General features: G+C 43.4%; 1 protein-coding gene across 1 annotated transcript in view; it reads right to left on the reverse strand.

Moving 5' to 3' along the window:
• Positions 1 to 534: 534 nt before the first annotated feature.
• The window catches only part of Setd3 (SET domain containing 3, actin histidine methyltransferase), a 69,502-nt gene continuing 45,839 nt past the window's right edge, over positions 535 to 24,197 (reverse strand). Inside the window, exons 7-13 of the mRNA XM_028882095.2 lie at positions 13,763 to 13,821; positions 12,931 to 13,045; positions 8,231 to 8,305; positions 7,050 to 7,216; positions 6,135 to 6,220; positions 3,351 to 3,511; positions 535 to 1,810 (exon numbers count right to left, since the gene is read on the reverse strand). Coding sequence (XP_028737928.1) covers positions 1,412 to 1,810; positions 3,351 to 3,511; positions 6,135 to 6,220; positions 7,050 to 7,216; positions 8,231 to 8,305; positions 12,931 to 13,045; positions 13,763 to 13,821 — 1,062 coding nt within the window. The 3' untranslated portion in view covers positions 535 to 1,411. The remainder of the gene's footprint in view (positions 1,811 to 3,350; positions 3,512 to 6,134; positions 6,221 to 7,049; positions 7,217 to 8,230; positions 8,306 to 12,930; positions 13,046 to 13,762; positions 13,822 to 24,197) is intronic.

The following is a 24,197-nucleotide window of genomic DNA, read 5'->3' on the forward strand; positions in this document are numbered from 1 at the left end:
ATGTCTCCTCGGAGCAGGAACAGGGATGCTACACAACCACCTGTACCTCTACAGCTCTTATCAAACCACAGTGAACCATTTACACGGCAGTTTTCAAAATGAGCTGTCTTTGTCAGCTCAGAAGTCACTGGTGACGTAAAAATGTATGGTCAAGGAAAACTGGACAGGAATCAGTAGCCTGAAAACTAGATGCTTTTGGTGACAGATCTCATCCACTCCTCCAGAGGGACACTGCTCCACCCTCCACATCCCCTGAAAGCCAACCTTCTCTTCTCTCTCTTCTTTCTGTGGCCTGGGATCCTTGTGGCCTGGGACCCCACCGGCAGCTTAAGAAGGGACAGGCTGCCGCAGGCCTCTGGGTGTCCAGGCATGTTCCCATCAAGTCTCTGTGTCTGGGATGAACATAGCCGTGGCATGGCAAAAGTCCCCAAGTGGTCAGAGAATATGTGGCATGACGGTCTGCATAAAAGCTTGACTCAAAGGGCCTGCCTATTTCCAAAGAAAGGAACAAACAAACACAAACAAAAACACCAGTCATGTCTGTCTTTTAATAAGGGGTTTTACTCAAAAGGGTAGCTTTGAAAATCTCTAGCCTGTGAAAACTGGAAAAGCCAGGGAGCCACCTCATCCTGAATCCACTACATGAAGCTGTGGCGGCTGTGTCTGCAAGAGTCCACTGCCATCACGGGAAGAAGTCAGTGCACCTCTGAAATCAGAGTCAGCATTTAAAATCAAGGAAGAGGACACAAGTCCTACTTTGATTTCAGGAAAAGGACAAGTTTTTAATACAGCAAAACAGAACACAAAATGAAAACAAATCCTTAGAAATCACTAGATATATGTGTGTATTTATATAATTAAGATCATCATCAACATTTTAAGCCATTAAAAATCAGGCTGCCACCTTACCTTGTCTTTTGGTACTGGGGATATTATTTTTAAGGAGGAAAAACAAAAGATTTTCCCAGACCTCCCTTGGCTCTTTCCACTGTGCCTCATCCCCACAGTCTGCTGAACACCTAGAGTCCGACCTTGGCTCCTCAGCAGGAGGCAGAGCCAGCTTTCATTCTGGAGTAAGTAAGGATGGCAGGCCTGCAGAGCACAGCTGATGGAGGACCTCAACTCTTCCCCAGGAAGAGACTCAAGTGTCTACACAACTGGTCTGCACAGTCTCCCAAAGGCACCTCCTCCTCATCCTCCCTCTGTCGCTGTTGACTAGCTCAGCCCAGAAGCAAGATGGCAATCTTAATCAAAAAGGGAAGCTAGATCTTTAAAATAACTTAAAAATCACTTTTATATAAAGCAGCAAAAACATATTTCCTCTCTGCGAAAAGAAAAATGTTAACAAGGAACACAGCGATGTAGTGGGCTGTCCACAACTTCTGCTGACTGGATTCCCAACCAGTGCGTCTCAGAGCCGCTCCTTTGCGTCTTCGCCCATGCTGCCTGAAGACTCTTTGGTCCCATTAGGGATCACGTTTTCCCCATTGACGAGCCCGTTCTCAGGAGCCTTGGCTTTGCTGACAGTCTCCGTGAGGCTCAGAGACTCCTGCACACCTGCCTCCTCCTCCAGCTTTCTCAGGACCAGAGGGAGCCTAGAGTCCCCCACACCGCCCTCCAAGAGTCCCAGGTCACTCTCCTCATATCTGGGCAGCGGAGCCCTCTCCTCCATGTGTTTTCGGTAGTACTCCCGGTTCATGGCTGCACTCTTCACTGCTTTTTCCAAAATTTCCTTTTCACCCAAGCGCAATTTGATGGCCATTGTGGCACGGACAGACAGGTCAGGGTTTTTCAAGACAATCTTATCTTCCTGGGGGAGAGGGGTGACACCAAATTAATGACAAGAACTCTAAATCAGCAAAGCTGCCAAGGGCAGTAGGTCAGCCTGAGGGGGTTAAGGGTGCTAGAAGCTATTCAGATCATGTGGTAACTTGATGTACCCATCAAAACTAATTTGACTTGTGACTCTTAGATAGTAAGTTGTATCTCTCAAAACAAAGGCCAAGTCAAATGGAGCCAACACAAAATGGAGGGCGTTACTCACTTTAATCACCTTGACTGGAGCCTTCATGTTGGGCCCAAGGTGAAGGACATGAATTAAAGACTAAGAGACAAATGAGCCTTCTAGGCAGGCCTGGTGCACAGCCTATCATCCTAGCTAGTCAGGAGGCTGAGACAGGATGGTTCAACGTTTAGGACTGGGTGGGCTACACAGTTCAGGGCCAGTCTTCGTGAGGCTCTGCCTTGAAAGTAGAGAAGGGGGGCTGGAGAGACGGCTCAGTGGTTAAGAGCACTGACTGGTCTTCCAGAGGTCCTGAGTTCAATTCCCAGCAACCACATGGTGGCTCACTACCATCTGTAATGAGATCTGGCACCCTCTTCTGGCCTGTAGTCATACATGCTGCATACATAATAAATAAATAAATCTTTAAAAAAAAAAAAAAGAAAGAAAGTAGAGAAGGACTGGGGTTTTTGTTGACATGCAAGGCCTTAGGCTCAGTCCCCAGTAATGTACCATGTTGGATCAAAAGAAAGAAAAAGAGAAGGTGAGAGAGGGGTGGGGGTAGGAGGGTGATAAAGTTCTTTAAGCTAAATACAAATTCATGTCTGTGGCATCATATGAATTAAAAGCAGTTTTTAAAAGTACTAAGTTTGGAGGCCCCCAACTGGATCAGGCCCTCTGAATAGGTGAGACAGTCGATTGGCTTGATCTGTTTGGGAGGCGTCTAGGCAGTGGTACCAGGTCCTGGGCTCGTTGCATGAGTTAGCTGTTTGAAACCTGGGACTTATTATGCAGGGACGCTTGGCTCAATCTGGGAGGAGGGGACTGGACCTGCCTGGACTGAGTCTATCAGGTTGATCCCAGTCCTCGGGGGAGACCTTGATCTGGAGGAGGTGGGAATGGGGGGTGTGCTGGGGGGAAGGGGAGGGAGGCAGGAAGGGAGAGAACAAGGGAATCTGTGGCTATTATGTAGAACTGAATAGTATTGTAAAATAAAAATAAAAAAATAAAAGTACTAAGTTTGAGCCAGACAGTGGTGGCACATGCCATCCCAGTACACAGTAGGCAGAGGCAAGCAGATTTCTGAGTTCAAAGCCAGCCTGGTCTACAGAGTGAGTTCCAGGACATCCAGGGCTACACAGAGAAACTCTGTCTCGAAAAACCAAAAAAAAGTACTAAATTTGTAAAATATGTCAACAAATCAGCAATGCTATTAAGTATAAACATGATAAACAGAAAAACACTGATACCGAATAAAGAATGTCAAATATACATTTTGCAAAGAATCAGAATACATTAAGGACTAGAAATACAACAAAACATGATCTTCATTCATTGATCTAATTACCTCAATTGTCGTTTTATATGTTTTTAAAAGAAGTGAGGCTCTATCTTCCAGAAATGTCCAAAGTTTGACCTCATTGTCCCAGCTGACCGGAAACTCGGAGTTCCCCAGAGTGAAGATCCTGTCAATGGCACTGTCCCCTAGCAAGTGCTCTTTCAATTCCTCTACAAGAGAGACACACAGCAGCCAGTCAGGAAGCAGCAGCTTAGCCCTCACTTGAACAGGCCACCCTCTTGCTCTCCCACAGCACCAGCATATTCCAGCCTCTTTCAGACTCTCCAAGCAGAACCAAGCTGAGCTCCAGGCCAGGAGGTAAACGAGGCCTCCCTGAAAGCAGTATATAGACTCAGCGCTACAAATGTGCCCCACCCACCACTCTCTCAAGAGGGACACTGAAGGCCTTCGGATGGGTTCACTCTTTCGGAAAACATTGTAAGGCCACATCCCTCACTATTGTAGAACTGTTCTTTCTAGACCCTGAGCGACGACCTTAGTCCTGCCAACTGGGTCAAAAAGACACTGAGATGGAGCTGAAGGAGTGGGTCAGGGTTAAGAGCACTGGCTGCCCTTCCAGTGGTCCCAGGTTCAAGTCATAACATCCACAAAGCAGCCTACAACCATCTATAACAATAGTCCCAGGGTATTCAACACTGCCTTCTAGCCTTTGTGGGCACTGCACACACACGATACATTGTCATACATGCAAACAATCCATATACATAAATAAATTAAGATGAAAAGAAAAATGTCTTAAAGACACTGAGGAGAGTCACTATCACCCTGGGACCTTCCAATTGGTAATTATGTGCCCCATCTTGTAACAAATAGGCCAAAGACAGGAAGGAACAAATACATGGACTACAGAAATCTTAGTCAAGGAAAAATGAGCCTCTCTCTCACTTATCAGGAATTTAAATTACACATAAACACAACCTCTCAACCACCTTCAAAAATATATGTAAGAAGAAAGAATTTAGCAACGGCTCTGAGCAGTTTATCTCCTGCCCATCCTATTCAGTTCAATGAACACACCCATGCTTCTTATGTAACTGCGAGACAGTATCTCTTTCAGAGCAAAATGCCCTACAGCTGTCACTATTTACAATTCAAATTGAGGAGCTGAGCTGCCAGCAAACCAAACTTTTATTAGTATTAGTTGGAGTAATTCAAAGAATACATCAATTGTCTTGACATGACAAATTGTCTTCTGATGACTGAAAAGAAACTAAAGAACAGCAATAGACATAAAATGATTTTTAAAAAAATGCGTGTTATCTGATGCTTAAAAAAAAATGACTATCCAGTTCTATGGTAAAATTCGGGGTTTTAGATACTTCACTCGTCAGTTTATAACCTTTGTTTAGAGATAAGATTTAAAAAGAAAAGAAAAGAGAAAAAAACCCGCTTCCTTAGAAGCAGAAACTCTTCCCAGAACTCCCCAGTGCTAGCTAAGGCACTGCTGTCACTCTTCCTAGCCTGAGCTCACTGCAGTGGGAGGCAGAGGCTACTCTTCCTCTCCAGCAGATGTGCAGAGAGCTAGACGCAGCTCACGTGACAGGGACAAAACATACAAACAGCTGCTGGCCTGACCCTAGACCAAACCGGGCATCCCTTCCTCAGAGGTTCCCAAGTCACTCTCCTTCCCAAAGTGGCCTGAGTCTGGCCATCCTGAGGACACTCTAGAGAGTAAGTATCACACTGCTCTACCTTTCTCCCCTCCTTCCCTACATGCAAAGACACTGTCTCCAGCAAGAACTGCTCCTTGAATTCTATCACCTGCACATTAGCAGGGACATGGGGATGTCTGGTGCGTGGACTCTGGAAGTAATGCAGTTGGTTCTGAGTCAAGGTTGTTCAAGTCAAGCCCTTGCCTAAGCTCCCATACGGACTCTTTGAACTGGAGACTGCATCAATGCCACAGGAAAGAGCAGCTCACAAGGCAGAGGAGATGAAAATACAGGAAGCACCATGTTGAGCAGGAGGCACTGCACAAGCTGCAGGGGCTGCCGTTATCAGCGTCTCCCGCTCTCTTGCTAACTACAGCTCCCACAGCTCATCCTAGCTTGTGCTCACAAAAGCTCCTGCGTGAGTGGTGGTGAATCTCTGGAAGGTGTCTGCTCTCCAGGGACAGTTACCCTGTCTCGCTCTGGGTCTGCAAAAGCATCTCTATTGCCTACCTGTATTCTAGGACTAAGTTCTTGCACATCCAGCTCCCTGTCAAGCCCTGAACCCACAAGAGATGGAGGCTAGACAGTAAGGAACAGCCACTTCTCTCTAGCGCATGCACTTTCCCGAATGCTCAGGCAGCTTTGTTCTAGAAAACCACTTCTCTGTTCAGTCAGTCACTCACTTATTGTCTAGTCCAGCCATTCTGCACAGGTAGATTAAGACAGCAGGCCCCATCCCTTACAAATGGAGCAGTCTAGGATGGAGGACAAAAGCACAGGAGCTCTGGTGACTTGTTCTAAGGCACTATGAAAATGGGTGAGCAATCCATGGATTGAATCCTTCCTGGGTCTGAAATAAGCAGCTAGCTGTGTCCAGGAACACTGTCTAATACAGCTGCTGTCTGTAGAATTCTTTACTCTCTCAGGATATCTGGACTCTGCCATCCCTGTGCACAACAGATTAGTTTTCTCCAATATTGCCAACTTCCCTCTACCAAAAAGTTCTTCCCATTTCAAGATTTTTATCTCTAATCTGACCCCCCCACCCACACACAATGTTTTACATTTTCACAATTTAATAAAAAAAAAAAATCTTTTTTTCATCTGAAATGATTTTTACCTTCAGTCATGCAGAATACTCGGAGAAAAGCCAGAAGCTGGGCAGAGATGGGTGGCTCAGTAAAATGCAATGCAAAAACACTGGATCTGAAAAAACCAGAATCTGAGGTCAGCCCCACAGCTCTTCCAGAGGAAGGTGTGCAGGTCCACACACAGCAGTGGTCCTCAAGGAGAGCCGAGCTGAGCCCCACTAAACCAAGTCATGCATTTGGAAAGCATGAAGCTGGTGGGTGGGGAGGCCCTGCCAGGCACTGGCCACCCCTCCCAGCATGCCTGCTGCCTCTCGGGCCACATGCTCATGGTGAGAGAATTAAACACACCCACAGTCCTTAAGACACATTAACAATAATTCATGTTGAGTTCACACTTTACCATTAATCAAATATTGACAAGTTCAATAAAAAAAGTCCAGATAATCCATTTTCATTAAGAATAGTTCCTCTACTCCCTGGAGGACTAATAAATCATAATTCTCATCTTCTTTACCATTTCACACCTCAAATGCAAGAAAATTTTAAAGAATCTAGCCAGAAATTCGTGGAATCACTGAGGATCATGACTTCATTACAGAAACTAATGGTGGCAAAGAATTAAATAAAACAAATTGATCCAGGTCATTAGCCTTTTCAAGGTGAAAGACATTAATGATACCAGAGCACTTATTTAACTTAACGAGGACTGCAGGCCATATTCCCCGGAACTGGCTGTGAACGCTGCTAGCGATACAATTATGTCTATCTGGAAGCGCTGGTAAATCACCACACAGCTCCAAGGTCTAAATTTGCTGTGTAATGGGGATAAAGGGATTAAGACACAGTACTGTGGAGAAGTTTTATTAACACACCAATTAAACACTATGCAATGGAAATACTGCACGGACCACAGGAAGAGCCAACTCATGGTTTTTTCTACTTACGTTGGGATGCCGGCACGAGCCAAGACCTCGGCCTTCATGGCGTAGAGCCTGTCACTTTTACTCACTCCAAGCTTTATTTTCACTCTGTCGTGTGAATTATTGTCAAAGAAAAAACCACTGTGGATCACAAACTCTGCATTTGACCGAGTGCCATAAAAAATGTAAATCTGAGTAAATGCAGTAAAGAAAAAAAAATAGGACATAAAACAAACTTAGTGTGTATTCTTCAAACAGAGCAGAGCAAAGGCTTAGTTCTATATAGCAATGCTATTTTCCATCAGTAAACAGACTTTTCACCACACATCCATTTCGTAGAGCACGATGTGTGGAACGTGAAAATGTGTAACCCTTCTAACTTCCCAAACTATCTAAGGAGAGGCAAGCCAAACATATGTCTACTACTAGGCAGTGGAGAGGGAGCACATGGAGATGCTGACCCAGGACTGCTGAGCCTCTCATCCAACCCCAGCCAGACCCCTCTTAAACTGTTCTTTAGAATGCGCCATGTCTTCCTTTCCTTCTGAAACAGAGGGACATTCTAGAAGAGGCATTTAAATTTACTCCTGTCAGAAACCCACTTCCACAGCCCATGCAAGTTCACACGAACAGAGGGGTCTGAACTTTTCTCAAGAGCAGATTAAGTAGGAGGCAGTGTCTGTTCCTATATTGGTTTTCCATTGTGTGCTGGTTTGTGCAACTGATAAATGCAGAGATTTATAGATGCATATTTCAAAATTATTGGGAAACTTACCTGTACCTTCATCCAAATTATTAGATAAGAAAATGTACATATCACAGTGAAAAGTACATGAGGTTTTAGCTACCTAAATCCCACCTCTTTATAAAGGAATGCAGCTTATGAAACCAAACATTTGCTTCAGTATTGTAAAAGAATATCTATTTGGGCTAACAGTGCCACATATAGTGGAGCAAGTGTACAGGGAGCTGCACTGTTTTCCTTGTGGACACAGCGTAACTCAAAGCATCCTTCCCTCTCAAGATTTGGTCAGAAAACAGTCCTAAGATCAGTGTCCCAGCTCCTCCCTATGCCCAATACCTTTTTTTTTTTTTTTTGGTTTTTCGAGACACAGTTTCTCGCCCAATACCTCTTAAGATGACCAAAGCCACCACTCCGTGCCCACAGGTTGGCTCACAGCTAGTGACAAAATGCTGAAACCCACCTGATCTCCAGCTTGAAAGTCCTGCAGGGCCACACACTCACAGCGGTCATCTTCCAGGTTATAGCCAGTCGTGATCTAGACAGGAGAGAAAGACAGGGTGAGAAGGCAAGCACCCCTCAGAACAAAGGGGTCTAGAGGTGCTTACAGGGACAGCAGAGACTTTCTTTTTTTTCATTGTTCTTTATTAAGAAATTTTCTACTCACTCTACATACCATTCACAGATCCCATCTCCTCTCTCCTCCCACCCCCCAGCCCTCCCTCCCAAGCCACCCCACGTCCCCACATCCCCCAAATCAAGGTCTCCCATGGGGAGTCAGCAGAGCCTGGCACACTGAGCCTAGGCAGGTCCAAGCCCCTCCCCACCGCACCAAGGCAGCAGAGACTTTCAGGGGCCCAGCAAAGAGCTGGTGAGGATGTCTCACTTCCATGGACACTCGAGAGACTGTAGGTCTGGACCACTGTGCACCACTTCTAGGCCTCCACCAAACACATTACTATAAAACCGCTGCCTCTGAGCCCTGAGAAAGGTCTCCACAGATGACAAAAGTCGCAGGCTCACACACAGAGTAGGGAGGGGAGGTGCTCTGGGGTATGTGTATTTACTTAGAAGTGTTACTTTTATATAACTTGTAGTGAGACATCAATGTGGGGGGGGGGGGCAGTCTAGTTCAGTGGTGGAGCACTGCATAAGGCCCTGGACTCTTTCACCTGCTAAGAATGAAGAGGACAAGAAAAGGGGTTGCTTCTACATTACAGACACATTTTCCTCTGTAATTACAAAGTCACCCAAGACTCTCAGGTAAGCAAAGGCAAAGTAAAAAGTTATTATTTCCTCTCTTTCCGCTAAGAGATACAAATGTGAGCGTTTCTAAGCCCATAGGGTACAGACAGTACAGAAAAGTCTCTTCCAGGTACACCTGTCTTGTACTTTTAACTGCCCAGGAACTCTTAATCACCTTTTGAATCTTTTATTCAGTTTCCCCTGGCGACTACAGCTCTTACCCTTGCTTTATCAGCATCTGCAAAGCCCTTCTGAGTAGTACAAGCTCCTGTACCATAGTTCTTCTGCTGACCACATAGTGACTCTGAACAATGCCAAGTTCCCAGGAGGCCTCAGAACACAGTGTTTTCTACCATATAGGCCACTGTCCTGTTCCCTCTTGCGAGAAGCTGCCTTTAACTCCTGCTCTGCTTTGAGACCGTGAAACCTGTCTTCTCTCCGGGGCACCTTCCCCATTTCACCTCCCTTCACCTCCCCTCTCCAGCTGCCACCACATATATCTACATACTTGCCTCCTCAATCCTCCAGGAGACCAGGAGTGCTCTTCAAATCAGAGTCCCCAGTGCTTGATGGATAGTCCCTAATGCCTGATACTGCCTTTGAAAAGACTGCCTTGAGGGACAAGGCCCCCAGTGTGGTAAACAGTGAATTTTGATGCCCCATCCCTGAACACTGCCAACCTCCTAGACTGGGTAAACTTGTCTGGTTCCTTTTGGTCCCCTTCACTCATCCTGGAGAATCAAAGACTCACCTACGTAGCATCAAAGGAGGAAGACTGTGACACGATTACTCACTTAAGCATACTGAGGATATGACCAGTTCAATCTTTCTTCAATTTCTTCCTACTGTGTATCTATTACTTGCATTGTTTATGAAGAAAGAATGATGTAATGCATACTTGTTGATTCAACTTGGAAAAGACAGTGAAAAATTCAAACAGATCACAGCTGTGTCCGTGTGTCCTGCTGTTTTGTCCTAGGCCAGAGTGTGTATGCTGGTGAGTTCAAAGAACCAAATACTAGAATATGACAGACCTCCCCTCCAAAAGATGAAGAAATGAAAAAAGAAAAAAACAAAAACAAAAACAAAAAACCCTGCCTTAATGGATCCCCAAAACAATGGGTGGAGGCGGCCATAGAGCACCTGTGATTCCCTCAGACAAAGGAGCACAAGGTCACGGCCACACAGCAAGTTCAAGACTAGTTCAGGCTACAAAAGACTGTTTTTTTTAAAAAAAAAAAAAAAAAAAAAGATGGGACCGTAGTGCATGGGCAATGCAGGAAATGCACAGAGGACAAGAAGGGGGCTTATGTGACAAAGGTGATGTGTAGCTTACAAAGAATACTCAGGGTGGCCTCCCTTGACAATAACTTTGAGTCTCATTAGCATCTGAGGAATGTTCTGGGCAGGAGCAGCAGCAAGCACGAAGGTTCTGAGGTGGGTTGTAATGGTGTTAGGGGCAGCAAGAAGCCAGAGGTAGTACAGATGAGACCTGTACATGGATGGTTATGAAAACTGGGCTTCTGCTCTAAGTTTGGAATCTAAACATCTTCAACAGCTAAACAGAAGGGCCCTGAAACTGTTTTACCACACTGACCGACAGTCATATATGTACACTCACACACACCATGCCCTGCAAACACCACTTAGCAGAATCCTTCTCAGGTAAACAGAACGGCTTCAAGAAAGGAATTTTGTCAATTCTGTTCATTTTAGACAGATCAGGCAAGATTTACAGATACGCATTTCCAAGATGAGGGAAACGGCTCAGTAGTTCAAACACTTGCTGTGCAAGCATAAGAAACTGGATCGGATCTCTAGCATCCACATTAACTTAAACAAATGAGCCCAAGCAGAGTGGTGTGCCGCTTTAACATCACCACAGTGGGTGGGGGGTGGGGGTCAGGCAACCTCCTAGACAGCCTAGCTAAGGCAGCAAGTTCCAGGTTTTATGTGGGAGACCTTGTCTCAAAAATACAAGAGGAAGCCCTGCAACCTTGACTTCTGGCCTCCATCCCCACATAGGACTTATTTTCTATAACTTAGGGCTGGGCCTTGTGACCTCTTAAAACCTGCTTCTCCAGGTGGCAAAGGACTTCACTCGCATTCTCCAAAATCCTAGGCAGCACTGTTCCTGCCTTCCCTAGGGTTCGGGACGTGTTCCAAGCAGACAGCACTGGTCAGTACACCTTTCTTTCCCCTGTGAGGCTGGCGTCCTAACAATACAAGGAGAATCAATACAAACACGGGGGAACACAAGCTTGAATTCAAGCTTTTCACTTTAAAGAGCAGCTAACTGGTCACAGATGATACACAGTTTTACAGTTTGAAAACCCCATTCCCTAAATCCAGCCGCACTCAATGTCCCATGAAACCTTATAACAAAGGAAACAAATCAACCAAGGTGTTGAGTTAGGTGTGCGGGGCAAGGAACAAACCTCCCGAGGGTCAGCAGAGCGCCATGGTCAATCACAACCACACAGTCCATTAGAGAAGAGATGCCAAGAGCCCTCTGTTCTCAAGAGTGCACAGCTTTATCATGCTGGCAGGGAAAGAACACCAACGCCCAAGTCAGCGCACCTACAAACATGTCAGAGGACAGGAAGGCGGAGCCCTGAGCTGTAGCCCTTCTGTGTAGCTAGTAAACCAGAGGAGACTGGGACCCTGGGGGAAGAATGGCTTCCTTTACCAAAAACCTCTGTGTTGTGTAATTCTTTTTGATTTTTTAACATTGGAAATGAAAATAAACTTTAATGATCAACAGAGTTTGGGAAACAGTGATCCAGTTCATATAAAAGAGGGAAAAAGAAAATACAAAGGTCAGATACTTAAAGCTACTTAAAATTTTGTTTAATTCCAAGCTTATCATCCATTTAAAAATATCTCTAAAGGAGAAAAAAAAGGACAAAGAATGTAAAATTGTATTCATTAATGAAAACTGTAAAACATGCTACTTCTTAGTCCTGCTAATTAAATTAAGCATATCTAAATTAAGACAAAAATGTAATTATAAAAGTGTAATTCTTCTTCCTTGCTACAATTTAAATATTAAGATTTGAAAGACTACCAGAATTAGCAGGACAGTCTGTCTTGAGTGCTTGGTGCAGAGCGCATGTGCTCTGGCCGCTGTATAGATGTGAAATAATCATTTTCAGCATTTCTCTAATCTATTTATAATATGGCTAATAATAACAAAGCAAGCTGGCACTGAGAAGCAGGAATCAAACCCAACTCACCCTGCAGACTAGCAGTGTTGAGGACTTCAGAATGATCTGGGTTTTGTCACCCCCCACCTGTGAGGACCAGGAAGTCCTCAGCACAGGGAAAGCTTCAGCCTCACACTGCCTGGAACCCAAGAACGCGGAGGAGCAGGACCTGCCCCCTCCTCCACAGAATCAGCACAGGAAGATGCGTCCTGTCGCTCTCGCAGCCCTGCACGCGTGCCCAGAACCTACCACACAAACCTCCCCACACATGGGCTCCTGAACAAAGCAGGTCAATCAGAGGGTGAGGAACAGAGCGGGGCAAGGGGAGTCAGCAGAGAACAAAAAGAAAGGGCCATAAGAGAGAAAGCCCGAAAGACGAAGTCTCCTTCAATAAACCCATACTTGTAAGGGACTAAAATAGCAGAGTGGTGTGTCCGTTCAGTCCATGGTCCAGTAAGACAAGAGAGTGAGCTAGGGCTGTGCCTCGGCGCACACAAGTGCAGCTGCTGCTGCTTCTCCAAGGCCTAAGCCTGGCCTCTTCAGTTTTCAGTGTGAAGAGGACACCCAGCTGCACTAGAGGGAGGCAGGAAGCAGCAGGGTTTGCTTCTGCTTTTCCGCCTGGTGGGAGCTGGCAAGGGGAACAGGCAGCTGAGTAGAACATCCACCCAGAAGCTCAGCGGCCTCTCCAGACTCAACCCCAGGAGATCTTTACCAGGCCGTTGGTGTGATTGCACATGTCCCATAAAGGAATCAGGGCCAAGGTCACCCGGGAGCCGTCCTCTGTGGGAATTTGGTTTTGTCTCGTCATAACTGAAGAGACTGCCCACCTGTAACAGAAAGAAAGTAAGAGGATTAAGAGTGAGCCAACTAAAGTCGCCTGCACGAGAATGCACGCAACCAGATAGTTGGAGTTATGGAATAGTTCACAGTTTTCAGTCTTTTGTGTACCATTTAGAACTAAATCCAGGATTGAGGGAAGGAGGGGCAGGAAATGAAGTCTATGTAAGGAAGAGTGCTAAAAGGAAGCAGAAGCAGCAGAGGTCTCAGCCCTTAGCAGCAAGGTGATGAAAGGTCCCCATAGGCAGCTCCCCTTCTCACCCAAATGCTGACTCTACCCTGTTTTAAGCCTCACTGTCAAGTGGATGCTGTCTCTCCTCTCTAAGGTGTGTATGAGATGTAGGACATGACACTTTTATTACATTGTGTAGTGCATTACCTTTTTGTGCAAAAAGAATCCCCACTTCCCACTAACATGATCTACTCAAAAAGAAAAAACTCCTTTAGCAATACTTAACACTAATGTTAAGTTCAAACGCCCTGTGGCTACTTCCACCAAGCTACTAGCATTACAGGGTCACAGTAGTTTCTAAGTGGCTGTCAAAATGCTAGTGCTTCTCAAAGCTGCTCACTGTGGCTTCTGGGACCGCCCTATTTCAGCAAGGCACAGTCATGGTCGCAGCAGGTTGCTGGCTGATGAGCTTCCTTCACCTCCAGATCCTGCATTTCTCAGAAACCACCCTCAACACAGTGCCCCTTACACCAACCTGTAGTCCTCGTAAGTGAAAGAATCCTTCAAGGGCAGTTTGTTGGCATGAGGATGGGTCTGGGAATGAGTGGTTTTAGGAAGCAGAGGTGAGAAGAGAAAAAGGGAAAACAGAAATCAGTCAACAGAATCTCATTATTTAGCTGCTAACAGACCCTAACAAGAGCCAAAGGAAGCAGGAGGCGTCCAGCAGCGTGACTGAGGGATCAGCGTGCTATTGTGCCCTCATACATCACTGTCAACTTAATTTGTTGTGCCCAGCGGCCGCCATAAATCTGCTCCTTCATACTTCGATCCGGAACCCACAGACACCACACAAAACAGTTTAAGGTGGACTGCCTTCACAAAGCAGACACACCCACTGCTATGAGCACCAGCTCTGAAGGGAATGCCCGAGTCTGCAAAGCCAGGAGTGAGGCCTTGTCTATCTTGGGGTCTCACGCCCTATGACTAGATTTTAATCTCTTTGTATGTCACAAAAAGCAACATTTATAGGCCCTATAGTGTGCTGGAGTTTCTTTCACACTCTCTAACTTATATCTCTTGATGACAATCGACTTACGTGCAAATGAATTATTTACACAGTAAATGTGGATCAAACATAGGAAATCAAGCCAAGTCTCATGAGAATGAAGTGAATCTTACAAGTAAGATAAAGGTAAAACAGACCAGCATTATTTTAAATTATTCTTTTTCTAGACAAAAGAACATTTAATAAAATATCCAAAATGTCATACACAGGAGAAAATCTTGTAGTTTCAAATTCCTTCTTCACAAGTCCCTCCTCTTTAGACCTTTGAGCACTTAAAACTTTGTCTCAATTAAGAAATTAGAAGCTGTAGCAGCGTGGTTTAATCTTTACTTTCAATTACAGTCGGACAGACAGACTGCAGCAGTGCTCAGATGAACAAATGGTGGCTTCTGAGCTAGAGACAAGATTCTGCCGGAGCCGATCCTTCCGCCTGTTGATGTGGCTCTGTGCAGCACAAACTCCGACTCCAGGTACTGGCACCACAATTGCACTGTAATTCATCACCGCTCTCTGTAATGTGCTTGCTGGCACCGTGTGTAGGGCAGTAGGGGATGAGGTAAAAGTGGCTCAAACCGTAAATCAATTAGAAAACAAAAGCTAGTGCTCAGTGCACAATCTTAGGCAAATTATATATTACAAAAGGCGGCCAATTGGGTGTTAGCTCCCAGGTGCCTGCTTCTTCCCTCTTCTTAGCCTCATTTTAACACTTTGGAAGAAAAGTCAAATGTAAAAACACCCTTTAAGATGCACATTGAGTCAGGTGTAGCAGTACACACCTGTAAACACCAGCACTTGAGAGGCTAAGGTGGAGAATCAAGAATGCAAGAGCTGCCCGTGCTACAGCTAGAACTCAACACAAAGAAAACGAGACACAATGAAGATCTGTACTATCAATGTGGAATCAAATGAGACTTTAAGACAACACACAAAACAGTCTATCACATGACATTTCCAGTCTGAGTCAGGAAATGCTGACCCTGGGAAGGTCAGTAATAGGGCACGTCTGTTCCAGAGACAAGTAAGTGTATGCTGTGCTCTGAAGGCATGGGCTATGTCTTCCTCTTAATCATAAAATTTAGCCAAGACAGAGCCCAGGTTTTCCTTTAAACATACAAATCAGCATAAAACCCTCTCTCCTCCCAAAACTAACCTAGTAAGAATTAACAGAAAAACTTCAAAATAGTAAAGAAAATGGATCTTATTGATAAATTTTCCTTTCTCTTGTAATAAAATGAAATTTCACAGTATCGTATTACTGAGAACTCTGCACAGCCCAGATGTCTCTTTTCAAAGTCTAAAAGATGGGGACATGTTATTTTTAAAAAATATTTTAATTCACTTCAACTATGGCATTTACTACAGCCTTTTTGAAGTTGGTAAATTCCTATGTGAAATCTCTTAATACTCAAATTTTAACACTCTCCTCCTCAAAAGTCTGATATTAAGTAGGAAAAAGGATGACAATTTTCAGTTTTCAAAAGGACTTGAAGACTCTACCAACAGTTGAGTATCTTCAGACAGGCTTGGATTCCTCAGGAACATGAATGACCACTCCAGGGCCAAGAGGTAGATGGTTAGTGCAAACATGCTCCTTCTAGCAGTTTACATATATCCCACATGACCTAACAGTCCTAATAGAAATCAGTACAAATAAAACCTCAATAAAAATGTGTAAGTGCACTTTCAGATAGAAGTTGACTGTTCTTTTTCTCTGTGGTTATATAATATTTTCAGAAGCCATTAGAAATAGTTGTTCTCAAAAACCAGGGTATGTTAGCACACAAGATTCTAGTATAAAAGCCAGTCTGCACTGACACACGAACCTAACAGTTAGAGTGAAGCAAAATGTGGCACTGAGGTGGCCAGTGGCTCCCTCCTCTGCAGGGCTCTCACTACTGTGACGCCAGCGCCATCTATTGGCGGCATGGAAGAGTGCGTGCAATCCCTACCAACAACACTACAGCAACACTGTGGTAGCCCACAGGGGTTTCAGGTCATTTGAATAAAATCATGTTTCTAAAAAACCAAAATCAAAAACAAAACCCATACCTAATCATCTAATCATGTTTACACAGTACTCCTCAAGGATCTCTGGGTATTCAATATAAAAATAATTCAACTATGATTTTTTAATTTAATGTTTAATTTTTTTTTTTTTTTTTTTTGGTTTTTCGAGACAGGGTTTCTCTGTGTAGCTTTGCACCTTTCCTGGAACTCACTTGGTAACCCAGGCTGGCCTCGAACTCACAGAGATCCGCCTGGCTCTGCCTCCCAAGTGCTGGGATTAAAGGCGTGCGCCACCACCGCCCGGCTTAATGTTTAATATTTAATGTTGAAAATAAATAGCTTCCCTTATTTTGAAAAAAATGAACAAAGACAAATGTTGATTCCAAAAAAATTTCATTTAATACCTAAATTGAAGGTTTTTTTTTTTAATAAATCACTTTCACTGTTGTCTAAAATTAATCTGAAGTGAACTGAAAGCTTTTAAAATGTTGTCCCATGAAAATATTCAACCTCCTAGTACATGGCAAGAATCCTCGGCTCCCTTCTGGGAGTAAACTACCACAAGCCTATCTTCACCCTGACAGTTTTCCCAGCATTTTAAAGATCCTCCAGCCAGTTGAAAGAGGAACCTCACTCTTGGTGGCCAATTGATTTTAGTGGCTCTAATTTCCCAGATAAAGATCCATGTGAGATGGGGTACAGAGTATCCTCAAATGAACACAAGAACCACCAGGCCTCCAAGGCAGGGGCCCAACAGGAACCACCTGGATCCCTAATGACTCACTCACTGCTCCACCCCACACCCTAGTAAACAGCTTCTGAAACTAGACGTAGGTTTTCTTTCGAATCATATGTAATCAACGGTTTTTCGTTCTTGAGCATAATGAATACTTGAGGTTTGGGGAAATAAACAACTGGCACTGCTGTGATCAGACAGGGAGCGCCAGGCTCACTTTCTAAAGCCAGGGTTGGTGGTACATCCCTGTCGTCCCAATTACTTGGGAAACAGAGGCCAACCTGGACTATATATGAAACTCTACCTCTACCAAAAAAAAAAAAAAAAAAAAAAAAAAAAACAGTGAAAATAAAATAATTCTAGAATCTGAATGCAAAGCCTGGTAGGTGACCCTCTAAAGCACTCACTCAACTCCCTTTTCTATCCAAAGGAGGCATCCTCCTTGAGAAACAGCAATATTGTGCCTAGTACAAAATAATCACTATGTTTGGGGAAGATTAATATCTAAAATTGTTTGTTTGGCCTCAATAAAAAGGAGCAATATTGCTAAATATGTAAGTATGACATTTTGAAGAATTTACCATATTGCATGGGTCTGGTAGTGATGCTTAAGGAAATTAAAAACCACTACAGTCAGCATAGTTGATCCTTATTAAAGTTCTGTCATGAACTATCACTCACATAAAACAAAAATAAACCAAGAAGAAATTTAAATAAAATCTATGGATTATAAGTGTTTGAAGATGGAAAAATGAATGATATTCTGGCTTTTAAAATTGATTTAGCATGCAGCTTCTCTTTATAGTCCCTTGATAAAAATGAAATCTCCCTAACAAACACTTAATAAAACCTGTCAATATCTCTGAAAAGAAAAATGACACAAATGCATTAAGTATTAAATACCCTTGGAAAAAGTCACATATTCCATGAATTTTTGATGTACTATCTTGACATTAATGTAAAACCTTGATATTTATAATTGACAGATATTTAATAAAGTATAAAAGAAGATGGCTGCTATGCAGCATGCAAATTCCTCAGGCTGATCAGAGAGGAGAGATCCAGGGTGCACTTACATTAAATAAACAGTTATCGTGCGTCACACAAATCAGCTGCAGTCTTATTTTAAGCTCTTACAACAAAGCTCTGTGAAGAACCAAAACAAGCATGCTCCATTATTATGTGGACCCTAATCCAGAACATTTGGTATTCGAAGTAGCTTCGAAACATTAATAGTTGTGCACAGGAACAAAATGCATTTGAATTAAGGGTGGTTTTGTGTTTAATGCTGGGAAATAGGCAATTGTAAACATTTTAAAATGCACTTGCATGACTATGGCTAGGTATTTCCTAAACCAATTCTCAAATGAAACAAATTTAACCTAAAGAAAGGCTGGAAACGCTGAGGAAAAAAGAAAGATTCCAACACTAAAAAGACCAGAGCATGAATCTTCCCAAAATCCATCATCCCTTCGCTGGAGTTTCTCTTATGCCTGGACTGCTACGTTTCTGGGGGTGAACCTGAATACAAACAGTCATTTCAGAGAGACATTCAAATATGCTAAAAGGGAAGTTGATCAGTCTATAAAAATGACTCCTAAATACCACATTTTAAAGAATTTACAACTGTTGCAATGCATAATCAATCCCAAAATAATACACCTGGCAGTCCAGCAACTGTTCTTCTCAATAGCTACGGGAATATATTTTATAAGTTGCACATAAGCTTGTTCTGATGAAAAGCCATAGTATTATGTAATTAAATTGATATGATAAAAATACATATATTTTGCATGACTTAAACATATATTAAAAGGGACAGTTGGTTTCATCTGCCAAAGACAGACATACTTAACTCTCAAGATGGTCCCATTTCTCTTACTGCTACTAGGATGAAAGCAGACACAGAACTTCACATCTGACCTTGGGGTAGATACAGTCATGTATACTTCTCCACTGGATGTTTTGCAGGGCTTTCAACAGAACACCATCTGATGTAACACTGATAGGTACCTCAGCAAATCAAGCAAAAGAAAAGAGAAGCAACGGACAACCCTGTAGGTCAGCTCCTGTGGGCCTGGATGGAGCCCTTTTCTCTTCAAGACAATACCAAAGAAGGAAAAGAGATTTCCCTGGAAAGAGGCAGAATAAAGGAGAGATGCAAGATGGGAACAAAAGGGAGGCCAGACACTGGACATCACGTGATCAAGGCCAGCTGCAGAGAGCACACAGGCAGGCAGCACGTTTCTAGCAGTCAATGAACCTTCCTCTTGTACTTTATTTTCTAAGTGGATACAGCACAGTTTAACAGGAGGACAAATTATAAAATATCTATTGAATCTACAACTTAGTTTTGATGGTCATAAATCAGAATCAAAGCATGGTTCATATATTCAGCTCTTGAAGGAAAAATCAATTTTTAAGACCTTTATTTTTAAACACAGATTACATTCAATTCTTCGGGGAATTTTTTCATCATAAAGTTCTTCAAACTCACTCAATATAATCAAATAAAAATTTAACTACATCGATACACATCTAATCAAGACCTCCTGCTTTTCACTCCTATATAGTTTTTTTTTTCTAGCCAATATATATCATCTTAAAATGAAATTAGAATAAACACCATTGCTTGTTACAATTAAAAAATACTTTTTAGATGACTGGATCTATAATTTACATGCAATTTAAATGTAATTGCAGTTTGCTAAAATATTACAAAAATACCTCTCTGCAGTGTATATTAGTTAACATGTGTATATACTGAAGGACAATCAATCTACACCGAACTGGGCCCAAATCGACCAAATATGGACTGTCAATCACTTATTTACTAAAATATTTACTGACTCCAAAAGAAAAAACTTGAAGGTAAGTAAACAGTAGACAATTATTCATCACAGGGAACAATCTTAAAAAAGAAAGAGATTGCCGGGCGGTGGTGGCCCACGCCTTTAATCCCAGCACTCGGGAGGCAGAAGCAGGTGGATCTCTGTGAGTTCGAGGCCAGCCTGGTCTCCAAAGCGAGTTCCAGGAAAGGCGCAAAGCTACACAGAGAAACCCTGTCTTGAAACAACCCCCCCCCAAAAAAAAAAAAAAAGAAAGAAAGAAAGAGATTGATCCATCAACAAATTTTGAGCGCCTCTGATGGTAGAGGAAGACACAGAATTAACAACCTCAGAGGGTTACTATCCAGCAAAGCCAGAGGAAGGTCAAGTAGACAACAGATGGTATGAGAGGCCATAGTTCACCCCCACTGCAGGGCCACCTTCGCAACCTCCCAGGTTCCCAGAGCCCTGTCACTCCAAGGCAGCTCCTTTCCTTACTGGTAAGCTAGTGAGGCAGAGATAGGTTTCTAGCCACCAGCAGCGAGGCCCCAGGGCCTTCACAGAGCCTCAAAGACATCTTTCCCTCCAAGAAGGAAAGCCTTCTTCCAAGTAAGGACAGCTGTGACATGGGCACCTGAGAAATGTCAACCTGCACAGGCCTAAACAGCAGGCAAGAACATGCCAAGTGACAACATTCCAAAACAACACCACTTCAAGGACCCAGAGGAGCACTCCCAGGCAGCCTGCTTTTACACACACACAGACTGACATGCACATATGTACACACACACACACACACACACACACACACACACACACACACACACACACACACAGCAGGGCCTAGTTGAATGGATGGAAGCTTCCAGAAACACACCTTTCCCTCTCTCTTCTGTTCTGCTTTTCATCTCCGCAGTCTGTTCCTGAGCAGCAGAGAACCTTGTCCATCTTTTTCAACTGTCTCTGAACATATCTCTATCTTAAGAATCTAGCAAGGGGCAAGATAAGACAAGCTCTCACCCCACCCTGTGCACACACCACTGCTCCCTCCAATCATGCAGTGCTCACCCCGGGAAGATTAGCTTTGGAAACTGCTGTGCCATCTCAGAGCCTCCACTCAACCATGGGAAATCTACTTCTTTCCGCTTACTTTTACACCCAGACATCTTTGCTGACTGACAGGAGGACTCAAGCACAGTCAAGCCATGTTCCTTGGCCTCCATCAAGGGCCAATGTTTACTCAGAAGCAGCATAGATTTCCAATCCCTCATTCTCAACATAAAAAAATAAAATAAAAGCCGGGCGTGGTGGCGCACGCCTTTAATCCCAGCACTCGGGAGGCAGAGGCAGGCGGATCTTTGTGAGTTCGAGGCCAGCCTGGGCTACCAAGTGAGCTCCAGGAAAGGCGCAAAGCTACACAGAGAAACCCTGTCTCGAAAAAACCAAAAACAAATAAATAAATAAATAAATAAATAAATAAATAAATAAATAAATAAATAAATAAAATAACAAAACCCCACAAACAAAAGAGGAAATCAACAGAATAGCAAAGCAATTGTTTTATATGAACATATTTTCATCAAAAAGCAGTCTAGCAGTACATGGTGGCAAATTTCTTTAATCCCAGCACTCAGGAGGTAGAGGCAGGTGGATCTCTGTAAGTTCAAAGCCAGCCTGCTTTACAGAGTGAGTTCTAAACCAGCCAGGGCTACTAAGTGAGATCCTGCCTCAAATAACAACAAAGAAAGAAAGAAACAAACAAGAAAGCAGACTAGAATTATTTCAGCTTAACAACATAATTTTATTTTTCATTGTCTAAGCTGGTGGAACAGCATATGGAGAGAGTTGGGAGTGTGCACTTTGAGCCACTTCCTTTGCAGGGTGGCTGACATCCAGGGTGCACCTATAACTCTTGCCCTGGGAAAGGAATGTGTATATAACTAGACATAGGAAAGCACTGTCTCCAGAAGAACAGGAGTATGACAATGACTGCCAGCTCTGTATTCTGTGCAGTTGATAACAAGAACTTAACCTGTGTATATTTAATCACCAAAATTCTTCCAAAATAGTTATCATCATCAGCCTCATTCTAATGTTCAGGAAACTGAGGAACAGAGAACTTAAAAGAAGGCTCAGGCTAACCACTTAATAACGATGAGGCTGGATAACAACCCAGATGTCCCTATTCAGGAGTTTAAGGAAAAGGCTAGATGTCCTGCTCCTGTGAGTGAATTGCTGGAGTTCTGACATAGTCAATGTACACTTGCTTCACCACCGTGAGCTACAAACTAATGTACATGGCCAAGTGTCCAGCAGTAACAACAAGACTAACAGTGTAGCTATTCAACTGGAAGGAAAGGCACACATGCAATACACCTCCTAGCCATATGGGGCCTAATTCCCCTCACAGTACATTAAGAAAAAACACTGGTTCTGACTACAGCTCATAAGCATGAAAGAGCCCCTGGCCTTGATTCTTAGCATACACACAAACACACACACCATCACCACCAGCCTTACCTAGAAAACATAAAAATATGTGTGGGTGTGCATACATACACACACACACACACACACACACACACACACTCGGTCCACTTTTTTTTTTACATTTTTAAAACATAGAGACCATATACATACTTCATTTTCTGGTACTTTCCTACAGAATTATGCCACACTGGCATTCCAGCCAGTTCCAATATTCCATTATCAGAAATTCCTATCAGTTTCATGATAAATCTCAACAGCTCCATAGACACCCCACAGTTTCATTAAATACTGAACCTGTCTACTTTCAAGCTTTACAGTGATGGCATCTTTTGGCTACTTTCAACTCTCCTAGTCATGTGGATAGCAAAATGGACTATGGACTCTTAAATGTTCATTCAGCCAGCAGTGGTTTGAATAATGGCCCCCATAGGCTCATATATTTGAATTCGTGTTTCCCAATTGGTGGAACTGTTTGGGAAGGATTAGGTGTTGATGCGGGCCGCAAGAATATATTATAGAGATTCAGTTGTATATACTAAAGCTACACCTAGAAGGATTGAGGAATATTTCTAGAGGGAAGCCATTTGTCAGGGAATATTTGGTGTTATTCAGCTTTTAATATGTATCAACTGTCTTCTGCTATGAAATTCTTGTGTGCTCATATACTACTAGGCCATATGGCAAACAGAATAAGCTTCTCAGACCTACTGCTGATCCACTAGGTAACACTCCTATAGAGCCTAGGAGACAGGGGGACTGTAGATGCATAGCTTTGTTTCTTGTGCAAATGAAGCTCAGACCATCCCTTTCCTTCAGGCCTAGTAGCACTGCAGAGCAAGTGACTCAAGACAATAGGGCTTTTTGCATATCCAGGAGCAAGTGAAGGGGAGGCAGAATTCCTGGTCAGAGTCAAGTAGCCAGAGAGGAGAACAAGGCAGAGTTTCTGCAGATGGTAGGGCAGAGTCACATGGCCGGAGAGAAAGGAACAAGGCATACCTTTTGTAGAGAATAAGGATTGGGAAAGGTCAAGAGAGTAGGAAGAGAAGAAATGAGCATGGATGGAGAAACTGAAGACAAAGATGAGATCAAAAGCATAGGAGCTTACTAAAACTATGAGAGAACAGAAAAAGAAGGGACAGAGAGGAACTGAATGTCAGGATGGAACTGCAGCTGTGTAGACAGAAGTTTGTTACAGGAAATAAAGTAAACGGATATAAGACACTAGTGTACATAGATTCTTTTCCCACAGATAACCCCACACCGGGACACAGTGTCTTCCCCAGGACTCTGGGAGGAATCTTCTCAGGACAGGCCCCTGGGAAAATTCCAATAAGGTGTGGCCTTGTTGGAGGAGATGTGTCACTGGAGGCAGACTTTGAGGTTTCACAAGCCCACAACATTTCCCAGTTAGCTCTCTCTGCCTCATACTTGCAGATAAGGATGTGAGTTCTCAGCTACTGTTCTAGCACCTTGCTGCTTGCTGCCATGCTCCCTGCCATGATAGTAATGGATTCTAACCCTCTGCAACTACAAGCTCAAAGAAAGTCTTTCTTCTGTAAGTTGCCTTGGTCATGGTTTCCTCACAGCAGCAGAAAATTAACTGAGACATAGCCTTTAAGCCTAAAGGAAGTTAAGAAGCTGGGCATGGTGGCCCACACTTGTAAATCCAGTACATGCTCCTACCACAATGTGCTACCTCATTAGCAACCTCATAGAGGCCCAAAACAATAGGGTCCCTGATCTTGGATCAAAACTGTTAAAACTATGAACCAAAATAATTTTTTTCTCAGTTAATTAACTTAGGTGTTTCATTATGTTGACACAAAACCATGACATAGGCCTG

This window comes from Peromyscus leucopus, chromosome 14 (assembly GCF_004664715.2).
Source record: "Peromyscus leucopus breed LL Stock chromosome 14, UCI_PerLeu_2.1, whole genome shotgun sequence".
Classification (NCBI taxonomy): Eukaryota; Metazoa; Chordata; class Mammalia; order Rodentia; family Cricetidae; genus Peromyscus; species Peromyscus leucopus.